Source organism: Amphiprion ocellaris, chromosome 11 (assembly GCF_022539595.1).
Source record: "Amphiprion ocellaris isolate individual 3 ecotype Okinawa chromosome 11, ASM2253959v1, whole genome shotgun sequence".
Lineage (NCBI taxonomy): Eukaryota > Metazoa > Chordata > Actinopteri > Pomacentridae > Amphiprion > Amphiprion ocellaris.
The window spans coordinates 30,601,666-30,619,772 of NC_072776.1; the positions used below are offsets into that span (position 1 = coordinate 30,601,666).

Here is an 18,107-nt window from a genome sequence, read left to right on the forward strand (position 1 = left end):
AAAAATAAAAAATAAAAACAAAAAAGTGTCACGTACATGCTGTATGGCTGTGCGTAGGTTTAGTACTACAGCTTTAAAGCTCCGCCCCCTTTCTGGTCTTAACCGAGTGCTTCTGGTGTATAAACACAAACACACACTCAGACACACAAACACACACACTAAACGCACACTAAATAATGTCTGTGCAAAGAAAATAAATGACAAAAAAAACCCCAAACAGTCTGATAGATGAAGAGATGAACTACATTCAGCTACAACAGCCTGTGATAGTGCAATATCTACACACACACACACACACACACACACACACACACACACACACACACACACACACAAACAAACAACCACACACACACACACACGCACATACACAATCACACCCATGCACACTAACAGTCAGATCTCAGTGGCGACTCCGGCGAAGAGGTGCTCGGCTTTTTCCCTGCAGGACCTGATCCCATCTCTGGACAGAAAGACAAGACAGGAAGTGAGAGACAACATCTGTGAATACACAAGACCAGTGCGGCACAGCGCCACCAGCTGGCAGTAGAAAAAGTGTGGTTTTAACGAGCAAACTTAGAAATCGATGGAATTCCTTTAAAGTCCTTTTCTGCTGCTGGTGTTTATCATTATTGTGAAATTTGATGAAGTGGCTCACAGAATCCTTTAAGGGTTTCCAGTTTTTTTCAGCTGGAGGTGCCATGTATGGAGAAAAAAGCACCAACACAAATGCCCCAGGCTTTCGGTAATGACAGCGGATGACAGTAACTGGATGATGTAGTGTAATATTTTTTGGGCACGATGTGCTAAAAATAAGAGATGATATAATTATGGCAAATGATATTAGATAAAGACCAGAAGTAAAACAAAAGTTACTATGACATTTAACATATATTGGAATAATATGCATGAAATCTATCACTAAATAATAAGGGTAAGATGTGGAGCAAAAAAATCTGAACATGTCTGGGCATGTTCTCTGTAAAAGATGACCTAATGATAACTTAATGCTTAATGTCTTCTGTAAAGTGATCTGGAGTGAAATATAACCTGACCGCATCATCTGACCAGTAGATTTAGAAAAGTATAATGGTGTCACAGTTGTCCCTCCTATCATACGCCCTGTAGGCGTGGAAAAATGACCAACGCTCACAGCATAAAAGACGGTGCACAGCTCAGTATCTTCAGTTCTTCTTGGGGTGTTTTTACTGCTAAGAATTACTCCTGGATTTTTGTCGACAAATAAATCCTGCTGCCCTCCGAATGCTGACTTCTGTTGGTGATTTTTTTTCCGAACATCTTTAAAGAAACTTTTAGACGTTTGAACACGGTCAAGTCGTAGACTTTGGCCTTGATTTGTAACTTAGTTTACACTTCATCAGTGACTCCCTGATGCCCCACTGTAGAATTTGTTCATGTAATCTAGAGTCCCTGACAACAATTGAGACCCCAAAATCTGTTTGAAAGTTTAAAAAAAAAAATCCAGAATTACACCATTTAGCTGAGCCAGAAACTTGAAAAACTGAAGTCCTTGAACTAATCATGTGTAAAGTGAGGTTCCATGTGGAAATTATCCAAATCTAGACTTTGAAATTGCGATATTCCATCATGCTGTCATTTTGTACCTCTTTGTAGCCATTTTGTATGGTTTTAGTGTCAATTTGTGTCTTTTATTGTCATTTTGTGTCTCTTTGTAGCCATTTTGCATGGTTTTAGTGTCATTTTGTGTCTCTCTCGTCATTTTACAGCTCCTTGGTGTCATTTTGTTCCCATTTGTAGTCATTTTCCATCTGTTAGGCATCATATTGGTCTGTTTATGATCATTAAGTATCTCTTTGGCATCATTTTCTTTCTTTGGCATCATTTTTTGTGTCTTTGTAGTCATTTTGTTTATTTATAGTCATTTTGCATCTCTTTGATGTTATTTTGCATCTCTGGTGTCATTTTTTGCCTCTTTGATGTTATTTTGTATCTCTTTGGTGTCATTTTGTGACTTTTCTGCGTCATTTTGTGTCTCTTTGTAGTCATTTTGCATCAGTAAGGCATCATATTGTGTCTCTTTATGGTTGTTTTGCATCTCTTTGGTGTCATTTCTGAGTTCTCTCTACTTTTTTGGCCACCATTGTGCTGTTTTTATAGAGGTGCAGGGCTTCCTATTGCATTGAAACATGAATCCACAGTGAGTAAAAATGTGACAGGAGCAGAAAACAGGAGTGCTAAAGAAGAGATTAAGAGGCTAACACCAGTTAGCGTCAGTGAGATACATACCTTGACCTTCCTGCCCATTTTGTCCTTCCATTTCTGAGCGATGGAGGTGTCAATCAGGAGCAACCTGCACACACAAAGTGGGTTTTTTGTAGAAAGTTATAGCTTACAACAGAAGAAATTACACTATAATTTTATAAAATATAACATCTGAGCAGTAGCAACATGAAAAGGGGCAAACAGTCTGATTCATGACTGACGAAAGAGAACAAAAACCTCAACAACCTGCATGGAGTTCAGGTTTAAAAGTTGTTAAATCTCATGTACCTGGACGTCTCCTCGTTCTCGTAGCCCATGATGAGGTACTCGTCCCCCGGAGTCAGAGGAGGACACAGACAGGAGGACGAGTAGTAGAGCGTCAGCGTCTCTTTGGGGATGTTGACCAGAGAAGACTTGAGCACCTCCTTGACGTCCACCACCGCTGTGGGCTCCAGACCTCGGTTCCTCACCTCCCTCACCCTCGCCCTGATCACTGGAGGACACAGTCGTCAGCATACGTGGACACGTCAGACTTCAAATTAAACTTCCAGCTACTGTGTGTGTGATTATTTGACTCATTTCTACCTTGGTTTTGTTGGATGGTTTACAAAAGAGGACATTGTTGAGGGCAAAATCACAAAAACATGAACAAAACATCAAAGTGATTATTTAAATGAGACAAAATGGGAACTATAGAGGCTAAATTTTCTCCAGATGTTCCATTTGGTTTAGTCATGTGGGACGTGACAACAGTACATCAAGGTTAATCCACAACAGGGGCACTTTCTGAAGCATTTCTAGAGTGTTCTCTTCTTTTTCCATCATCTGTCTTATTTATAAAAACTACATTTCTTCTGTTTGTAGTCATTTTATGTATCTTTAGTCACTTTGTAGTTGCTTTGTGTCTCTTCAGTGTCACTTTGTGCCTGTTTGTAGTCATTTTACGTCTCTTTGTTGTCATTTTGTGTTTGTGTAGTAATTTTGTGTCGCTTTGACATGATGATTATTTTGCATCTCTGCTGTAATTTTGTGTCTTTTAGGTCACTTTGTAGTTGCTTTGTGTCTCTTTGTTATCATTTTGTGTCTTCTTGTAGTTGTTTTGCATCTGTTTATCATTGTGTGTCCCTTTGTTACCATTTTGTGTCTTCTTGTATTCGTTTTGTGTCTCTTTGTAGTCATTTTGCATCTCTTTGTCATCATTTTGTGTCTTTTAGGTCACTTTGTAATTGCTTTGTGTCTTCTTGTAGTCATTTTGCATCTCTTTGTCATCATTTTGCATCTTTTTGTAGTTATTGTATGTTTCTGTTGTCATTTTGCATCTCTTTGTCGTCATTTTGCACTCCCACTCGAGCTCTGCGTTATTACCAACCTGCAGCTTTTTAAGTCTAGATTGAAAACCTATTTATTCAGACGTGCTTTCGAATCTTAGGACTGTTTTATGGTTTTTATGGTTTTATGGTTTTATGCTTTTCTTAGTTTTGTGTTTTTATGGGTTTTATGGTTTTATAGTAATCAAAAACTGCATTGTTTTGTTTATTATTCTGTCTGGAAAGCACTTTGGTCTTCTTCTATGTTGTTGAAAAGTGCTCTACAAATTTTTGATTGATTGATTGATTGATTGATTTTGTGTCTTTAGGTCACTCTGTCATTGCTTTGTGTCTCTTTGTTGTCATTTTGTGTCTTCTTGTAGTTGTTTTGCATCTCTGTCATTTTGCAACTCTGTGGTGTCATTTCATGCCTCTTTGTTTTCATTTTAAACCTCTTTGTCATCATTTTGTGTGTCTTTATAGCCATTTTGCATCATTTTGGTGTCATTTCATGTCTCTTTGCACACATTTTATGTGTCTTTACAGTTCCTGAGTCTGCAGTCATTTTGTACTTCTTGACTGTGATCATATGCCTCTCTGTAGTCATTTTGCATCTGTTTGTGGTCTCTTTTTGTCATACTGATCTCCTGTGTTGTGAAGAACAATCGATCAAGCTTCCCTAAGAACACATAGACCTTAAACCGATGCCAAACAAGCCAATAAATAAAACACCCAGTTTCTTCTTGTACAGTTCAGATGTAGCTTAAAAGCCTTCAGTAACCCTGAAGACAGTTTGTCTGGCTGCTGTCCTTGGTGCTGAAACAACAGCTGCTCCTAAAGACAGTAATGATGTAAAGATCCTGAGACACCAGAATAAACACCTCTTTTAATCTCTTTGCACATTTTATGTTACTGGTTCAGTTTCTGTGACGTTTGAGATCCAAAGTTGAACCACTAATTCAGACATCAGTCACTGGTACAGATAATGTGAATTAAAAGGTAATTCTGCAAGTCAGGAAAGTCAGAGTTTGTTGTAAAGACTGCTGATTGTGTAGTTTTTGTCATTTTAACGGTGTATAAAATGTCACACATTGGTGAAAAACTTTTCCAAAAGCCCAATATGACAAATGTCTTGTTTTATCTACAGCTCAAATACATTCAGTTTATTATCATAGAGAAGGAAAGAAATTAGAAAATGTTCACATTTAAGAAGCTGCAACCACAAAATTTGGACTTCTTATTTCTTAAATCAAAATAGTTTATGTTTAATAGCTGACAACCAACTCATTAATTCGTTAACTGTTGTAGCTTTACACTGAATACCCTAACCGTAACCCAAGATTTAAAGGTCATCAGGTTAGTCAGTTCATTGACAGAAAATTAGTATTTTGGTTTGATTAAGAGTTTCAGTCATTAGGTTTTTTTTTTTTATATCAAACTAGTGGAAAAATGCCAAATATTTGCAGATTTGCTCATTTTAAATGGTAATTTTAGGGAGAGGTTGAACATTTTCTCTAATAAAACAAGACATCTAAAGACATTTGGTGTTTGGGAATTCAGTTTACTGTCACAGAGGAGTAAAGAAAAGTAAAGAAAGCAGTAAATATTTATATTAATGAAATCAGAGAATTTTGAGTTCTTTGCTTAAAAAATACTTAAACATCATCTGATTGTTAAAATAGTTGGCGATTAACTTACTGTTGATAACTAATTGATTAATCTATGTATTTTGTAAGGACAATGACTTCACTTAGGCAACTTTGGGGTGTGCAGTTTTTCCATTTATGTATTTTCAGAGATTTATGCTTCAACATTTTGAAGACAAAGCTTCCTTTGAAATTAACAAGCTTCCTGTGTGTGTTTTTTCTCATCAGATTCTATTGGATGAACATTAAAAGGCAGAAAGGGTTGACAGATGTGACACATGGGGCAATTAAAGAGACAGCCAAGAGAGCGAAGCTCCAAAAACCCAGATGGTGGCAATTTGTCACAATTAAGACAGATTTCATTGGACTTGGTGAGTGTCTTGATTAGAAACCTCTGGTGTTTCAGGTTTCTGTGAGCTGTTGCACTTTGTCTTGTAGTTTTTCTGTCATCCTGCCTCCGTCCCAAGAACATGAAATGAAACCTGCTCTGCTGCCAGTGATGCAAGTAACTGTCATTTTTCAGCTCCTTGGAGTCCATTTGTGTCTCTTTGTAGTCCTTTTGTGTCATTTTGTGTGTCTTTGTAGTTGTTTTTCATCATTATGGTGTCATTTTGTATCTTTAGTATGTCATTTTGTGTCTCTTTTAGTCATTTTGCATCATTTTGGTGTCACTTTATGTCTCGTAGTCATTTTGCATCTTCATGGTGTCATTTTGTGTCTCTTTGGGGTCATTTTGTATCATTATGGTGTCATGTTGTGTGTCTTTGTAGTCATTTTGATCTCTTTATAGTCCTTTTGCGTCATTTTGGTGTCACTTTATGTCTCGTTGTAGTCATTTTGCATCTTCATGGTGTCTTTTTGTGCCTCTTTGTAATCATTTTGCATCATTATGTCATTTTTGTTCTGTCCGTAGACATTCTGCATCATTTTAATGTCATTTTGTGTCTCCTGGGGGTCATTTGTAAGTTTTTGTAATAATTTTTCATCTTTTTTGTGTGTTTTTGTACTCATTTTGAATATTTATGATGTCATTATATGTCTCTTTGTAGTCCTTTTGCACCATTTAAGCATTGTTTTCTGTCTCTTCTTGGTCATTTTGTACATTTTTGCAATAATTTTTCTTCTCTTTTTGTGTCATTTTGTGTCTCTTTGTAGTCATTTTTGATCTCTACGGTGCCATTTTGTGCTACTTCATTTTCATTTTACATCTGTTTGTTGTCATTTTGTGTATTTTTGTAGTCGCTTTGCATGATTTGGGTGTTGTTTTGTTCTAGTTTGTAGTCATTTTTCATCACTTTGTAGCATTTAGCATCTCTTTGGGGTCATTTTCTTTATTTTTTTGGTAATTTTTCATTTCTCTCCTCTAAAACCTCTTGTGTTTTAAGTTTCTGTGAGCTGTTGCAGTTTGTCTTATAGTTTTTCTGTCATTCTGCTTCCATTCCAAGAACACAAACAGAAATCTGCTCTGCTGCCAGTGACACCAGTAAACGTCCAACAGCAGCAAGTAAATATTTATTGCAACACATGGAAAAGCGTCTCAGTAAATCCATGCAAACACTTCAGGAGCAACACAGTAAACGAATACACTAAACAAAAGTGGTAGAAGCTGCAGAGATGGAGGAGAAACAGGAGTCAACAGTAAAATCAGCTGCAGAGTAAAATATATAAAGACCACCTTGTGCACTCTGACACGTCACCATGCTTCTACTAAACTCCTGTTTCAGTTCAATCTGAATATTTCGAAAGTGAGCTCTTGTTTAATGATGGCTGGAAAAAAAATCCCCAAATGGATTTTCTGCGGCCAGAAGCATTAGTGAAGTCCACATGGAAATCTCTGCTGGATTTGCCAAATCATGCCTGTGTGCTCTAATCATCTGGAACTGCCTCTCTGCTCTCTAATTTAATCTAGCTAAGCTAACGGCCTCGGCACAGAAATCTTTCCCCTTACATGAAGGGGAAAAACAGGTCAGAGAAAAAGAATCTGCTCAACAGTTCAGTGACACTAAACAGAGTTTTAACAGCCTAATGGAGCTGCACAGTTCAGACTGGTGAGAAAACCCACAATTGTACACTAAAAATGAAAGGTTTTTTCCCTTCAGTAGCATCTCCACTTGCACCAGGATTGGATATTTACACATTTAGGTTTAGAAATGCACCAACAAATCACTACGAACTGCCCAAATGATGCAATAACAATCAGATCTGGACAGTTTGGGGTTTTCTAGACACGAATCAATACAATAATCAGCCCAATTGGAACCATACCATCAAAGACTGTATCTCACATACATACAGTTAGTGTGTTTTCATTAAAATATGGTGTCAGACCTAAATACAACAATCTTCCGTGTCATATTTGACTCACCGTAGTTGTAGTTGTTCTTCACGTAGGTTTTCATACACATCCTGACCGCCTTACACCTGCAGCGATCTACAGACAAGAGAGTGAAACTGTATTCAGGCTCCATCTCGTTAAAAGTCCAAATTTCTGGGCATGAATTTGGTGTTTCTCATTCATAATCACGACTTATGAGAGTTTAAGTCAACTCCAAAACATCTGTATCATTCCTGGTTGTGTCAAGGTTAAAATAAAGAAGTAGATCCATTAGATTTGTTTTGAATTGACTTCCCAGATTTGTTTGCCTTCTTGGACACTTGAGCTTTGGTCGCTCTTACTTCTCAATTGATATTTGTAGTACAGAAATAATGCTTAGTATAATATTTGTCAATGTAAGGGAAGTTGTAGAAGCACAACCTGCTGTTTCACCTCCTTTTACACACATTTAACAAGACGTAAAAACTGAATTAGTGAGGTTTTAGTTGGCTGTGGACAGAGCCAGGCTAGCTATTTCCCCTTATTTCCATGCTTTATGCTAAGCTAAGCTAACCAGATACAGGATGCTGAGTGGTATCAATCTTTACTTCCAATTCTCAGCAAGAAAATGAAAAAAAAATTCTTAGCATGAAAACTGAGACAGACTGGTTACCTCCGTTTGGTCCTCTGCAGTGGAAGTTGTTGGAGTCCATTGGGAAGTCTGGACTGGATTCTGTGAGAAGATGAAACCCAACAAAGATTAGCTTTTTTGGTAAACTGGATGAACTGGTTCATAGACTATTTTTGATCAACATGTTCTCATATGTGGAAACTCTAAGATTGTTTATTGGTTGGATAAACCCCAACACGGTTAGAGATGATTTACCCAATCTGATTAATCTAATTTACAGTTCAGAGACGTCTGATTGACTCCAAAAAACATTTCTTCTTGCTTTACTTTTAACCAAAACCTCTGCATGGTGCTGTAATATCAACCAATCTAACACAACATGCTTCATCTTCTGACACACCGATCATAGTTCAGGAAAGATGAGAGTTTAAAGTCTCACCTGGGTTACATCTGGATGGATCCTGGTGATATGGATCTGTGGAGACACAAAGAGACAACAGATGAGGTCTTAACTAGAGCTACAATAAATAATCAAATAGCTGTCAGATATTAAGTTAGTTGCCAACTATTTTGATTATTATTTTGAGTAACTTTTAAGAGAAAAAAAAAGTCAAAATCCTATGATTCCAGCTTCTGTTATATGAATATTTTCTGGTTTCTTTGTTCCTCTGTGACAATAAACTGATTATCATTGGATTTTGGACAAAACAAGACAGGATGATATCTTGGGCTTTGGAAGACAGAGATCCAAGTTTTTCACCATTTTTCTGATATTTTATAGACCAAACAGCTAATACATGCATCAAAAGATCATCATAACTGTGTATAGTAGAACACATTCCCTATTTTCTTGATTATTTGCGGCAGAGAAAGGGTAAGATGATATCCTCAGTGTTGAAAAGACTGAACAATCAACATACTGATGACTTTCGCTGTTGGAACTAACCATTTCAAGCCTGACTTGAGGGTTTGGGGTTTGTTGCAGGCCCAAGAGAAGGTATTCACATATTTTGGTTCCTTGTGTAATCCAAGTTCAACATGTGGATTGGTGCCACGTCATCAGTAATGCAGATGTTGTACCGAAATGTTGTGGAGAATCTGATATGCGACAAGTCTCAACCCTCACTTATTGGGCTGAAACGTTCAGATTGTGGACATAAATCGACCTTCACAGGCTGCTTTGGCTCAATGTTTGATATCTGTAAGATTCCAAAGATAAAACTGCCGTCCTTTGTGTAGAAAGACGCCAGTTGGCGTTATCTGGGCATCAGGTCAGGACGACTCCTTTTAGAGGTTTTCTGGGAACATCCAGCTGGACAGAATTTTACCCTAATTCACCCACAGATATCTCGGTTTCCTCTCAGGTTTCTGACAGTGTTTCTGGTAATTTACAGCTCAGCATCACCATGATTTGCCAGTTGGTAACCAGCGTCATGTTTGCAGTTATCCAGAATGGAGCTTTGTGCTACAAGCTAATGTTGTTATACACATTTTTTGTGTAATTAGTAGGGTGCTTCATTGATTCCCTAATAAAAACTTACATATCACAAAACACCATTTAGAAATATATACTTAAAACAACAGATAGAACTCTCAATACACATACAATACAGATGTATAACAGGGATGCAACAGAGGTTTAAATTCACGGTTCAGACTGTATCACGACTTCTGAGTTTCAGATTGAATCAATGTATGGATCATGAAAAATATAAGGACACACTAGCTAGCATGAACAAACATGTAGTCAGCTCCACCGAACATCTAATTAGTCTCATCCGTTTTCATAATCAAAGATCTGGAACATGTGCGTCTATCTGTACATGTGGCACCTTTAGCTGAGCGAAATTAAAAACAGTACAACTATTCTATCATCCACTGACCCTAAAGTGTCTCAAATGATAACAGCAGCCAACAACTCTGCAAGAATTATATCGATTTCCAAAGACTTCATATCTGACTGAGCATGTTTTAAATATTATAAACTGAAATGGATCAAATGCTAACACTTCAAGAAAGGCTGAATTTGACTCTTTTTCTTCATAAATTTCTATCCTTTCCCCCAAAGACCGGGACAGCACTGGGCATAAAATAATGGATACGATAAGGAGCATTCAGCCTCTTAACTTCATAGCAGTTTAACGCAAAAATAACTAATAAATCTGTTATTTCTATAAGTGGTAGTTACATACAGATTCAGAGAAGTCAGTCCACAACCATCAATGCTTTAAAGGGAATAATTGGATCTTCTCTTAGTAGTCTTACTAAGATGGACCCAGTAACATTTCCATATCACATATTTGCATGTAAAGAACAACAGTGCAAGTAACCAATAAATTGCTAGAATTATGTCTACCAGTCTTCACATCAAACAGATGAGCTGTTACACAAAGAATTGCAGGTCGCTTCTGGTTGTTTAGGAATATTTCCTTCATCTATCAAATACCTGCAGCATCAGAGTGCAGTAGATTATCTACAAGCATCTCTATAGAGAGAAAACATTCACAGAGCAACGGCAGCAACTTCAGTAATTGGTCACAATTAGATATGAAGACATGATGGATCACATTGTGGACTTTGGTTCACATCAGACAGGTGAACTTGACACAGAGTCACAGTTTATCAGCTGCAGTTTATACATTATACATCACTTGGTGTATTGTCTCTTCTCATATTAATGACAAATATCACCTTACCTACCTCTTAATGACACAACGCTTCACTTTAACGGATTGATGAGGCCTGCAGTGTTCCATAGATACACGTCTCAGTTTCTGTAAATCCCTCCTTTCCAACCCAAAGTATCTTGCTTCCAACTGGTTCAGAATATAGCAGCTCACCACATAACCTCAATCCTGGCTTCCCTCCACTGACTCTCTGTCTGTTTTAGAATTGATTTTCGGATTTTACTGATTACTTTTAAAGCTCATTGGGGTTCAGCCCCAAGTTATTTCACCCCATATGAGCCAGTTCTCAGTATCAGATCCTCAGGTGGGACCTTCTGACTGCTCCAAAGTCAAGGCTTGGATCTAACGGTGACCAAACTTTTGCCGGTGACCGGAACGCCTTGGCTTTGGAATGACCTGATTGAGAAGATGAAGCTGCAGAATCTTCTACAAATTCACGCCTTAAAATTAATTTTTATAGGCTTGGTTTTATGTGATGTCACCTATTTTTCCGGTCTGTTTTATTGTATTGTATTTGTTCATTTTTGTCATATTTACCTTTTATTTATTTACCTTTTAATTTCATTTATTTAATCGTACTATTATAAATATTACTTGTAGCCTCGTCTTTATGGCTTTATCCTCTATTTTCCTTTATTCCACTTGTTCTTTTTCCTAAATTGGATATGGCATTTTTGGCTGTTTTATTATTTTATCTGGTGGTTTATTTTGAAAATCTTTTGATATGTTTAACTCTCTTTCCTCACCTTCTGTTTGGACTGATCGACCTTCTGTAAAGTGCTTTGTAAGTTCTGTTTTCAAAAGGTGCTAGATAAATAAAGTTCATTTGTTTGTCAGTGGGACTACGCAAAAACTATTCATGAAACTTGGAGGTGAGGTGGAGCACGGACAGTTAAATGTTCAGATCTGGATTTCTTTCTTCAAAAAATTTAAGATCGGGCATTGTCGTTGGCGGAGGACTGCGATCTCTAAAGCTTTGTACATACTTCATGGTGATGGTTAAACTTTAAATCAATCACACACAGTTAGGAATCCATACAGATCAACTACAGTCTGTTACACCTCTAGACTGCAAAGATGACTTTTCGTTTTTGTGTCTTCGAATGCAACCAAGTCAGCAATGGACAGTGACACTCCGACAAGCTTCAGATTTTGGTTCCAACAGGAAACAAACTTCTCAACAGCAACACTCAGGCCAGAGTCCGGGAGAAAGTCAGTGGAATGACTTCAGCGATCTGCCCTGACCGAACCTCAGAAAAAAATCAACAAATCACGCCGAGGGAAAATCCCAAAGCCCTGCTGAGCCGAGCCGAGCCGGGGCCACTCAGAGATACGTGGGTGTATCGTTATGGAGGTCGAGGGGATTGAGATGAGGGTTTTTTTCGGGACCCGCTGGTCTCGGGCCTGTTTTAAGAAGCAGAGGACAGTGAGGGTTTTATTGAGTGTAAAAGGAGTGGGCCGCCTGTATCAAGGAGCTCTTTGAGAAAGTCAGTGGGAGTGAAGTCGGAGGGGAAATGAGTCACACTATCTGTTGGAGAGGGAGCAGAAACAAACTGCTGAGAGGAGAAACATGACAGGAAACACTGCCAGGGCTCAGCTAAGAACAGAAAACTAGACTTTTTTTTCAGAAAAGACAGTAAAATATCCTAATTTGGAAGAAGCATCTATAATGACAGCGAGGAACATGAATCTGAGTGGTTTAATGTGGTCAAATCAGTCACTTTTTACTATGTTATTGCAAGTATACTGCACTATTTTCTTAATTGCATATGTTAAAAAGTTAAAATTAATTTTTTTCCTACTGAAACATTGTCTTGAAATGCACAAAAATTCCCTCAAAGCGACGATGTCCAAACATTTGGTAAATATGTTAAATTAAGGGAAAGTACTAAAGTCAAGCGGAGCCACAGTTGTGTTAGAACGTCTAAACTCCACTGAAAAATGTAGTAAGAAGCAAAACAGTTTGGTTTGTGTTTAAATTTAATTATCGGTGACCACTTCTGCTCAGATAAACTTCATCTTAAACTTCAAAAGGACCAGAACATTTCCTCTTTGCAGTGTTTACAGAAACCAGTCCGAGGCTCCAAGCGGTGATGCAACAGTTTTGTCAGCGTGGGCATCTGTAATCTGAGCTCAACACCGCCGGGCGTTTGTAGATTTGTAAATGTGAAATAGATCTTTGCAGAAATTAAACAGCCAAACATAGAGAAGCTGAGCGGATGTTGGCCAAAGCGACCCGTATGAGTAAACACTCCAATGGGTTGCAGACCGTCTTAACAACCATAACGAAGCACACAAGGTCTGAATCAAGGTTTGCATTTCCCAACATCAAGCTTCAGTAGTAGATGTACTCTGAATTTAAACTGTTTGGATGTGTGTTGATGGTTTTTAGCAGCTCAAAAACCGAAGAAGAGGAAGAAGAAATGGACAAACTAAGCTGCAAATGTTAGCATGTCTGGCTAACTAAGAAACCAGCAATGATGAGGTGACTAGAAACCATACATTGTCAATGAAAACTGATGACTAATGATGACTAATCTCAAATTTGAGGCTAAAGGATTGAACCAACAACCAATAGGAGATAAGAATATTGTTGACTGACATATTACACTGATCCACAAATGTTTGTCATGAAGAAATAACGGCCACGGATTTTGTTTCTACCACCTCAAGGACAGTTTATCAGTCATTTCTTCATTTGACACGGAGAACTTGCAGCTGCAGTTGTTGAGGCCACTTTCCAAGTCAGTACAAAGATAAGACAACACAAGTGTACAGGGATCTGGACTGAATTCAACACCTTCTTTAATCAGGGTTAGCATGAAGGGTTTGCGTCTCAAAAAACATGAACTGGAAAGTCATAGGATGCAAATTTGACCCAAACTCCCATCACCTTCTTATGGCTAAATCAACCACACATAAACTTCTTGAACTGGCACCAAAGGATAACATCAGTCCAATCAAGGCATTTCTCTAATCAATTGGGATCAGCACAAACCTAAGCCCAATCTGCTGTCACACAGGTGTTGTAAATGGAAAGCACAATTAGTGGCAGGACCCTAGGATGCCTATCTTAAACAATTGTCTTAATCAGTACTTGGCAACATGGTAATATTACTGTTCCAGTCAATGGACACATAATTTGGGCTGCAAAGACATGAAACATAAACATATTATCTCTAGCCGGAGGTTATTAAGCATCACAGAAGCCTTTGTCATGGTGCCCTCTGCTAATTAAACCCTCACAACTGTCTCTGCTTGCCAACGGGACCCGTCCTTAGTCTGAGTGACCACCTTCTCTGGTCACTGCAGTATTAGATAGTAAGAGGCACCACCTAGTGGAACAACCACATACTACAGCTGAGGTACAATACACTTTTTGACATGTATGTAGAGAAAACAGGTTTTCGGAGGCTTTTGGAGAACACACTATATTTCAGACCTACTGGAGCTTTACAAGGTTCCTGATCACCAATATAACATGAAGGAACAAGTTGGATGCAGATTTTTTTCTTATGCATGGCATAGCTTTTCATTTGTCAAGCATAGACATTGGGTTGATTTTAACAACTTTAATGTACTTTAAGTGTGTACTGTCTGGAAAAAATATATTCTACGGATCCTAAGTGTCAAATTACTTGGGTCGGATGGGGGTCAAAAAACTTGATAGAGACATACCTAACTGGTATTGGGCACAAAATGTTCTACTTTTGAACTTTTGAGGTTGTAAAAATACTTTATACTACTGGTCTTAGTTTTCTATATGACTTTTTTGTCAAACAGAAAAAAACTGGTATTTATACAAAGCAATTGTAATGTTTTTGACACATAAAACCTCCAAACCAATCCTTTAGATAATCTCCCAGCCATGAGCTGCACTGGAACACTCAGTACGATGATGATAATAGTAGAAGATGATGACTATACCTGGTCCTTCTGCCTTGACGATGGCCTCAGGCGAGATGCAGACTCCGCGGTCGTACAGCGGCAGCTCGCTGCAGGCCAGGCTGTCCGGCCAGCTGTGGTTGTAGCGCTTCATCACCGGCTCGCAGCCGTACTTGGCCCGTTCGCAGACCGCCTTGCAAGGTTTGATGGGTTCGTGCTGGAAGTCGATGGTGCAGATGGGAGCGTACATCGCACACAGGAAGAAGAGCAGATCTGGACTGCAGTGAGTGCCTGAACAAGTCAGAAAACACAGACAGGTGAGTTACTACGAGGGTTTTCTAACCAGCAATTGAGGATATCTTTGGTTATATGAACAATAATGATATCTGAGAAACAGAAATCTTTATATTGTTTCTTTTAAGACTGTTTTGGGTGTATTATCAGAGAATAGGTGAGTTTTCCAACAACAGCAGTTGACTTAGATTTGACACCTATAGGAAACAATATTATTATCTAGATTATTTCCTTGATTAACTGATTAGTAGTTGGTTTATGAAATGTCAGAAAACTGTGAAAAACGTCCATAAAAGGTCTTGTTTTGTCCACAACCCAAGGACATTCACTTTACTGTGACAGAGGAACAAAGAAACCTGTAAACATTCCAATTTATACTTTTTTTCTTAAACAAATTACTTTTAAAAAAATTACCAAAATATGTGATGATTTATTTGACAGATGATGGAGGAATTAATCAATTAATCATTGCAGTTCTACTACCATGATGAGCTACAAATTGGACCATTTTGTAGATATGTGAAGGATGAGGAGCTTGTTCGGCTGTTTCAGCTTTATCTGTGTATTAATTTTCCCCGTTGACAACGTTCTTCAAAGGCTTTGAATGGTCATCAGTCTAAATTATGACAAAAGGTATAAGTGTATGGACATTAAAACTTTTGTGATCGAAGTTAAAAAAGACTACTAAAGGAACAAAAACATTTCAGGAAGAAACATCCAACCAGAAAACTTAAAATCTACCAATTTTGTTAGGTACAGGGGCAAGTTAAAGAAATTAAATTCTGCTTTTTGTGTCCTCTAGTGCCTGATATAGCTGCTTCTTTGTGCATGTAAAATTACAGTAAACTTACAAGTTCACACCTTACACAGAAAACTCTCATTACCAGCCTGAAATGTTTGAAATTTCAAGTCCAGGCTTTTTTTCTGTTACTTAACTACATCATCACATAACAAATTTGACCAATCAGAGCAGATTGGGCTTCTAAGGAGGCGGGACTTAAAGAGACAGGAGCTAAAACGGAATATTTCAGACAGAGGAGAAACTGTAAAAATGTACAGTATGAGAAAAATGTGCTGTTGTTTTTTACCTTAAAGCATGTAAACATATTTTAGTACATCTCATAAAATAAAATTATCAACCTGTGAATGAGTACAATGTGGGTTCTTTAAAAACTACTTTATAATCTACAGCTTACAGTGGATCCCTTTTACATGGCTGATTGTTTTGGGGAAAAACACTGAACTGCGTTTCATTCACAAATTCAATAACAAAATGATTTAAAATAGGTTCTCATTGTCAACAGAAGCAGCCGCCATGCCAAAGATGATAGACGAAATCTGATTTCTCACAAACTGAGTGGATTCCAAACGGAAATCCAAAATGGAAATAAAAACACATAGGGAACCAATGTCCAACTCGATAGCCTTGCAAAACCATATCTGAAATTCACGTACTGATAGTTATCAACATTTTTTAACATTTGGGAAGTTGCTGAGTTGTATTCCACTTGCAAAATGTCAGCCAGAAAGTTAGGCTAACTAGTTAGCTTCCATTTGTGAAATATTACTCGATTAGCTTTACTTGCTAATGTTACCATCAGTTCAAACTAGATGGGAGGTTTAGTTTCTGTTTTTACTGAAAGCTGCTGATGGAAAAAGACTCGTGTTTCTGTAGTTTACCTTCATCTGAAGCCTTTAATTGGCCAGTACAATATTTCCTTCTAGACTGTTGTCGAGTCAAAGTATAAAGTGGTGATGAAAAAAACAAAGTGCCTCAAATTTGTACCGAAGTACTTCAGTAAATGTATTTAGTTACAGGGTGTGAAAGTATTTAAAGGATGATTATTCAGTCTTGGCTCAGTTAATTTGAACTCAAGTTGTTTCTCTTCAGGACTTCCTTTTCTTACATCAGTGAAGGCGTGGTGCGTTCAGGGACCTCCGTCTGACCACACACCGGACCTATAGCGACCACCATCCTGCTGCAGGCTTCACACAGACCAGAAAGAGTTCAGTGCCGGGCAGAGGACGGATCAGCGTTTTTACTGCCTGAGGTTTGGCCGCGCAGCTTCACAATGAAGTCATAGAAATATTTTGAACTTGTGACCTGAAACTGCTTCCTGGTTTTCGGCTTGCTGGTCTTTCATTAGGACATTTTTCTGGTTGAAGCTTCGAACCTTTCCACTTTCTCCCTCCACTGCTCCAACCTCAACTGAGCTCTGAGTTCGGTCAGTCCCTAAATGTATTTCTAACTATTTTATTTTATATTTCTAAGACAGAAACAACACAGAGGTTATTAAAACCTTTAAATTTACATTTAAGGATACTTAAAAGTGAGAAATTTACATTAAAGCTTATTTTAAAAGAAATGAAATGAATGCGTGAAACAGTCACACATTAAATCCACTGCAACAAAAAAGTACTTTTTTTAATAGAAAAAAATCTGCACAAATAGAGCAGTGGAATTAAATAAGTGACAAGGTAATATTTCAAAATGTGACTGTTTAAAAGGATCAAAATATTTAAGTCTGAAGTCACCGGCTGCTAGAGGGATAAGAGTCTAGATAAAACTTCTTATTTAAACTTAATTAAACTTCATTGTACATGAACAGCTGCAGACACCACTGATATATAGTGTTATACTATTTTTCTAGTCTTGTGTTGTTGCACACATGTAAATTAATACTTACTATCTGTGTTTTTACTAGATATCAACTGTATTTTAGCATAAACATAAAAAAATATGTGTAATAACCATTTAAAAACATTTTTCAACCCTGAATATACACGTTTTCTTCCAAATAATGGTAAATATCTGGAAAATAAGGACTTTTTTCTGGCTTAAATACAGAAAATTGTGTCATTTTCCAGCCAAATGTAAAGAGTAAATTTACGTTTAAAAAAATACTGATTTTTGATCCCAGTATTTAGAGTTTAGGGGATTTTTTGGCTTTTTTTTTTTACAGTTAACATATAAATGAGCACTTTTCCTCTCTGGTTATATTAATTATTAAATTGCAAGTTAACAAAATAGGGAAAAATTGTAAAATAACAGAAAATGATTCATAGTAATTCCACTTGATTTCACTTTTTTTTCTTGTT

General features: G+C 37.5%; 1 protein-coding gene across 1 annotated transcript in view; it reads right to left on the reverse strand.

Moving 5' to 3' along the window:
• frzb (frizzled related protein) overlaps positions 1 to 18,107 on the reverse strand; it is a 30,406-nt gene that overhangs the window by 3,541 nt on the left and 8,758 nt on the right. Inside the window, exons 2-8 of the mRNA XM_023286923.3 lie at positions 14,757 to 15,005; positions 8,582 to 8,617; positions 8,185 to 8,244; positions 7,563 to 7,628; positions 2,533 to 2,737; positions 2,269 to 2,332; positions 1 to 463 (exon numbers count right to left, since the gene is read on the reverse strand). The exon at positions 1 to 463 is cut by the window's left edge and continues 3,541 nt beyond it. Of these exons, the coding sequence (XP_023142691.2) occupies positions 404 to 463; positions 2,269 to 2,332; positions 2,533 to 2,737; positions 7,563 to 7,628; positions 8,185 to 8,244; positions 8,582 to 8,617; positions 14,757 to 15,005 (740 nt within the window). The 3' untranslated portion in view covers positions 1 to 403. The remainder of the gene's footprint in view (positions 464 to 2,268; positions 2,333 to 2,532; positions 2,738 to 7,562; positions 7,629 to 8,184; positions 8,245 to 8,581; positions 8,618 to 14,756; positions 15,006 to 18,107) is intronic.